The 6,460-nt window shown below is 49.5% G+C and overlaps 1 protein-coding gene across 1 annotated transcript; it reads left to right on the forward strand.

The window, feature by feature from the left end:
• Positions 1 to 1,715: 1,715 nt before the first annotated feature.
• Positions 1,716 to 3,630, forward strand: LOC140908964 (uncharacterized). The gene is made up of 2 exons (XM_073337181.1): positions 1,716 to 2,512; positions 3,089 to 3,630. The coding sequence occupies exons 1-2, from the start codon at positions 1,930 to 1,932 to the stop codon at positions 3,628 to 3,630; spliced, it is 1,125 nt and encodes a 374-aa protein (XP_073193282.1). The 5' UTR covers positions 1,716 to 1,929.
• Positions 3,631 to 6,460: the final 2,830 nt, after the last annotated feature.

Raw genomic sequence — 6,460 nt, forward strand, 5'->3', positions numbered from 1 at the left:
ACCCATGAGGCATGACACCAAAACCAGAGCTAGCACAGAAGCCAAAACACACAACTACTCAAGGTTATGGAGAAGAGTTTGCCTTTTGGGACCTTGATTGCTCGAATTCTCTTGCAATATCACTGAATACAGGCTGAGGAGAACGTAATGGGCTGGACACACAGCAAAAGCATTGCAGTCAGACTTTAGGTGCATAAGGCACTTCAAGGTGGAAAGATTTATTTGTTTATTTTATTACTCAGTGTTCCTGGAATGCTAATTGGGCCTTTACACAACAATAAGCAGCACTGAATGTGCACCTACCATCTCCAGGAACGCCGGCTCCATGTGGAGCTTAAGGATGATCCTCACCACTCTTGGGTCCAGACCATGGCCCCAAGCCAAGACTGGTGGGACTGAGTTTTGAGACCCAGAATATCCAGAATTTGCTGCAGAACTTCAGAATGAGACCTCCAGAGTGAGCTATCCCCAATATCTAATCACCACCAAAAGCATGGACATTGGCCCGTGGGAGCTGACTAACCTGGAGAGTTACTGGACTGGGAAGTCCGCAGTGGGTGCTGGTGTACTGGAGGTGGGCGTAACTATACAGCGTGCACCCATAGGGATGTGACCAATGTGGCTGAGATCATAGAAGGATACAACTGGGCATCCACAATGAACCCATGTGTCCATTCAGCGCTGCCTTTCCTGCATCAGGGCCGGATTTAGGGGCAGGCAACCCAGGCGATCCTAAGATGCAAAGTTATCATCTTATATGACAGGGATAAATCATGCATGTAAATCGTGCATCCAAGTCATGAAATGGGCTAGAAATGCAATAAAAGATAAGGTATTCAAAAGTTTAACAAATGGGGGGAGGGGGGCGGGGGGCACTGAAGACTCTCCTTGCCTGGGACGCCATTTGGTCTAGGTCTGGCCCTGCCTACAATATTAAATAAAGAGTTACATAAATAGCGTAGAGGCTCCTTATCCCACAATTCCTCCTCCTGGGATCGCAGGCATATCGGCTAGAGAAAAGGGGACACTCATGAGAGGTGGGTGCTGACCCCGTTACACTTAGTTAGGAATGTGACTGTATGCTGGTAAACGTTACTGCATTGGAGGCACTGTGTTCCATTCGTTGGGCAGGAAGTCCTCTGCATTAGTCAGCAGCACCCTTATGAAGGACTAGTCTTAGTGGAGTTCAAAGGGAATCCTGTCTCATCCATGACAGGCAAATGTCAGCTGCAACGGGGGAATACCCAAAAGAGTAGGGATGGACAGAGGGAGCCTTAAGACTCCCAGATGGAAACACACAATTTAAAGGGGTGAGGGAAACCACTGCTCCTGCCAAAAAAGTTGGGGGTTTTTACATTGTCTTTATTTTTTTTGCAGGGTAAAACCTAAATTCTCTTTCCAGCTGAAAGCACCAACCATCCTTGGTAAGTTTTTGTGCAGCCACAAAAAACAATCGTTTTCTTTGCATCTAAGTTTTACTTTAAATGTGGTAATTATTCCTGTGGTTTATTGTTTGTATTAGGATAGTACCTGGAGGTCTCTTTGTGCTAGGCATTGTACAGATACACAGTAAGCCCTGGTCTACACTAGGACTTTAGGTCGAATTTAGCAGCATTAAATCGATTTAAACCTCCACCCGTCCACACAGTGAAGCCCTTTATTTCGACTTAAAGGGCTCTTAAAATCTATTTCCTTACTCCACCCCTGACAAGTGGATTAGCGCTTAAATCGACGTTCCCAGCTCGAATTTGGGGTACTGTGGACACAATTCGATGTTATTGGCCTCCGGGAGCTATCCCAGAGTGCTCCATTCTGACCGCTCTGGACAGCACTCTCAACTCAGATGCACTGGCCAGGTAGACAGGAAAAGAACCGCGAACTTTTGAATCTCATTTCCTGTTTGGCCAGCGTGGCAAGCTGCAGGTGACCATGCAGAGCTCATCAGCACAGGTGACCATGATGGAGTCCCAGAATCGCAAAAGAGCTCCAGCATGGACCGAACGGGAGGTACGGGATCTGATCGCTGTTTGGGGAGAGGAATCCGTGCTATCAGAACTCCGTTCCAGTTTTCGAAATGCCAAAACCTTTGTGAAAATCTCCCAGGGCATGAAGGACAGAGGCCATAACAGGGACCCGAAGCAGTGCCGCATGAAACTGAAGGAGCTGAGGCAAGCCTACCAGAAAACCAGAGAGGCGAACAGCCGCTCTGGGTCAGAGCCCCAAACATGCCGCTTCTATGATGAGCTGCATGCCATTTTAGGGGGTTCAGCCACCACTACCCCAGCCGTGTTGTTTGACTCCTTCAATGGAGATGGAGGCAATACGGAAGCAGGTTTTGGGGACGAAGAAGATGATGATGAGGAGGAGGTTGTAGATAGCTCACAGCAAGCAAGCGGAGAAACCGGTTTTCCCGACAGCCAGGAACTGTTTCTCACCCTAGACCTGGAGCCAGTACCCCCCGAACCCACCCAAGGCTGCCTCCTGGACCCAGCAGGCGGAGAAGGGACCTCTGGTGAGTGTACCTTTTAAAATGCTATACATGGTTTAAAAGCAAGCATGTGAAAGGATTACTTTGCCCTGGCATTTGCGGTTCTCCTAGATGTAGTCCTAAAGCCTTTGCAAAAGGTTTCTGGGGAGGGCAGCCTTATTTCGTCCTTCATGGTAGGACACTTTTATCACTCCAGGCCAGTAACACATACTCGGGAATCACTGTAGAACAAAGCATTGCAGTGTATGTTTGCTGGCATTCAACCAAAATCCGTTCTTTCTCTCTCTGTGTTATCCTCAGGAGAGTGAGATATAATTCATGGTCACCTGGTTGAAATAGGGTGCTTTTCTTCAGGGACACATTCCTGCTGTGCTGTTTGCCTGTGGCTGAACAGAAATGTTCCCCGCTGTTAGCCATGGGGAGGGGGGAGGGTTGAGGGGGTAGTCACGTGGTGGGAGGAGGCAAAATGCGACCTTGTAACGAAAGCACATGTGCTATGTATGTAATGTTAACAGCAAGGTTTACCCTGAAAGAGTGTAGCGACTGTTTTATAAAATGTGTCTTTTTAAATACCGCTGTCCCTTTTTTTTTCTCCACCAGCTGGATGTGTTTCAATGATCACAGGATCTTCTCCTTCCCAGAGGCTAGTGAAGCTTAGAAAGAAAAAAAAACGCACTCGAGATGAAATGTTCTCCGAGCTAATGCTGTCCTCCCACACTGACAGAGCACAGACGAATGCATGGAGGCAAATAATGTCAGAGTGCAGGAAAGCACAAAATGACCGGGAGGAGAGGTGGAGGGCTGAAGAGAGTAAGTGGCGGGCTGAAGAGAGTAAGTGGCGGGCAGAAGACAGGGCTGAAGCTCAAATGTGGCGGCAGCGTGATGAGAGAAGGCAGGATTCAATGCTGAGGCTGCTGCAGGACCAAACCAGAATGCTCCAGTGTATGGTTGAGCTGCAGCAAAGGCAGCTGGAGCACAGACTGCCACTGCTGCCCCTCTGTAACCAACCGCCCTCCTCCCCAAGTTCCATAGCCTCCACACCCAGACGCCCAAGAACGCGGTGGGGGGGCCTCCGGCCAACCAATGACTCCACAACAGAGGATTGCCCAAAAAAAAGAAGGCTGTCATTCAATAAATTTTAAAGTTGTAAACTTTTAAAGTGCTGTGCTTAAAGTGCTGTGTGGCATTTTCCTTCCCTCCTCCACCACCCCTCCTGGGATACCTTGGTAGTCATCCCCCTATTTGTGTGATGAATGAATAACGAATGCATGACTGTGAAGCAGCAATGACTTTATTGCCTCTGCAAGCGGTGATTAAAGGGAGGAGGGGAGGGTGGTTAGCTTACAGGGAAGTAGAGTGAACCAAGGGGCGGGGGGTTTCATCAAGGAGAAACAAACAGAACTTTCACACTGTAGCCTGGCCAGTCATGAAACTGGTTTTCAAAGCTTCTCTGATGCGTACCGCGCCCTCCTGAGCTCTTCTAACCGCCCTGGTGTCTGGCTGCGCGTAACCAGCAGCCAGGCGATTTGCCTCAATCTCCCACCCCGCCATAAACGTCTCCCCCTTACTCTCACAGATATTGTGGAGCACACAGCAAGCAGTAATAACAGTGGGAATATTGGTTTCGCTGAGGTCTAAGCGAGTCAGTAAACTGCGCCAGCGCGCCTTTAAACGTCCAAATGCACATTCTACCACCATTCTGCACTTGCTCAGCCTGTAGTTGAACAGCTCCTGACTACTGTCCAGGCTGCCTGTGTACGGCTTCATGAGCCATGGCATTAAGGGGTAGGCTGGGTCCCCAAGGATACATATAGGCATTTCAACATCCCCAACAGTTATTTTCTGGTCTGGGAAGAAAGTCCCTTCCTGCAGCTTTTGAAACAGACCAGAGTTCCTGAAGATGCGAGCGTCATGCACCTTTCCCGGCCATCCCACGTTTATGTTGGTGAAACGTCCCTTGTGATCCACCAGAGCTTGCAGCACTATCGAAAAGTACCCCTTGCGGTTTATGTACTCGCCGGCTTGGTGCTCTGGTGCCAAGATAGGGATATGGGTTCCGTCTATAGCCCCACCACAGTTAGGGAATCCCATTGCAGCAAAGCCATCCACTATGACCTGCACATTTCCCAGGGTCACTACCCTTGATATCAGCAGATCTTTGATTGCATGAGCTACTTGCATCACAGCAGCCCCCACAGTAGATTTGCCCACTCCAAATTGATTCCCAACTGACCGGTAGCTGTCTGGCGTTGCAAGCTTCCACAGGGCTATCGCCACTCACTTCTCAACTGTGAGGGCTGCTCTCATCCTGGTATTCATGCGCTTCAGGGCAGGGGAAAGCAAGTCACAAAGTTCCATGAAAGTGCCCTTACGCATGCGAAAGTTTCGCAGCCACTGGGAATCGTCCCAGACCTGCAACACTATGTGGTCCCACCAGTCTGTGCTTGTTTCCCGAGCCCAGAATCGGCGTTCCACAGCATGAACCTGCCCCATTAGCACCATGATGCATGCATTGGCAGGGCCCATGCTTTCAGAGAAATCTGTGTCCATGTCCTGATCACTCACGGGACCGCGCTGACGTCGCCTCCTCGCCCGGTATCGCGTTGCCATGTTCTGGTGCTGCATATACTGCTGGATAATGCGTGTGGTGGTTGATGTGCTCCTAATTGCCAAAATGAGCTCAGCGGCCTCCATGCTTGCCTTGGTATGGCGTCCGCACAGAAAGAAGGCGCGGAACGATTGTCTGCCGTTGCTCTGACGGAGGGAGGGGCGACTGACGACACGGCTTACAGGGTTGGCTTCAGGGAGCTAAAATCAACAAAGGGTGTGCCTGTACATCAAGGAGTATTTCAGGCAGGACTGCACGGAGGGTTCCAATAAGAAATGGTGCACCAAAGTTATCGTTGTTATTGGAACAAGGAGGTTAGCCTGGCCTCTGATTGATACATGGCTAGATTAACCTCGCTGCGCCTTCTCTGTGACTGACTGCAGTGTGATCTAGACAGGGGAGGAGGAAAATGAGTCCAAAACAAATCTGGTCTATGTCTTGTTCTGACCCACTCCATCGATCCTTTACATCTTTGGCTGGCAGCAGACAAAAAAGGCGCGAAATGATTGTCTGCCCTTGCTTTCACGGGGGGAGGGAGGGTGGGAACGGGGTCCTGACGATATGTACCCAGAACCACCCGCGACAATGTTTTAGCCCCATCAGGCATTGGGATATCAACCCAGAATTCCAATGGGCAGCGGAGACTGCGGGAACTGTGGGATAGCTACCCACAGTGCAACGCTCCGGAAGTCGACGCTTGCCTCGGTACTGTGGAAGCGCTCCGCCGAGTTAATGCACTTAATGCACTTAGAGCATTTTCTGTGGGGACACACACACTCGAATATATAAAACCGATTTCAAAAAAACCGACTTCTATAAATTCGACCTAATTTCGTAGTGTAGACATACCCTAAGAGACAGTCCTGGCCCTGAAGAGCTCAGATTCTGAACAGACAAGACAGACACAGTGGGACAAAGGAAATATTATCATCATCTCCATGTTACAGTTTAACAGTGGTCTGTCCCATTTCGCCGGGCTGTGTGGCTGGGCAGTCTGTGGGTGGACAGGTGGCTTGGCTGAAGTGCTGATGTGCGCTGGCTAGTCTCTGCTTCCGACAGCCTAAACAGGGCTATGGGAAACTAAGTGTAAGTTAGCTGCTTTCCTTTGGGAACAAGAGGCTTTTAGGTTAAAAATAATTGTTGGGTCTGAACGACTCATAATCCAGCCAAGCAGCGAATGTGATCTACTCCCTACCTTCCATCACAATTCACTCTGCAATTCCCCAGCAACATAACCGCAATCTCATCCCTTGACTTCTAGTCACACAGCCCAAATCTCCTTCGCACAGTAACATAGAGCGTGGACTTGATATGAAGCACCAGAGGCAAACAATTTTCAAGAACGAAAGAGACAGGAAGTAATA

The sequence above is a fragment of the Lepidochelys kempii genome, chromosome 1 (genome assembly GCF_965140265.1).
Source record: "Lepidochelys kempii isolate rLepKem1 chromosome 1, rLepKem1.hap2, whole genome shotgun sequence".
NCBI classification, from domain to species: domain Eukaryota; kingdom Metazoa; phylum Chordata; order Testudines; family Cheloniidae; genus Lepidochelys; species Lepidochelys kempii.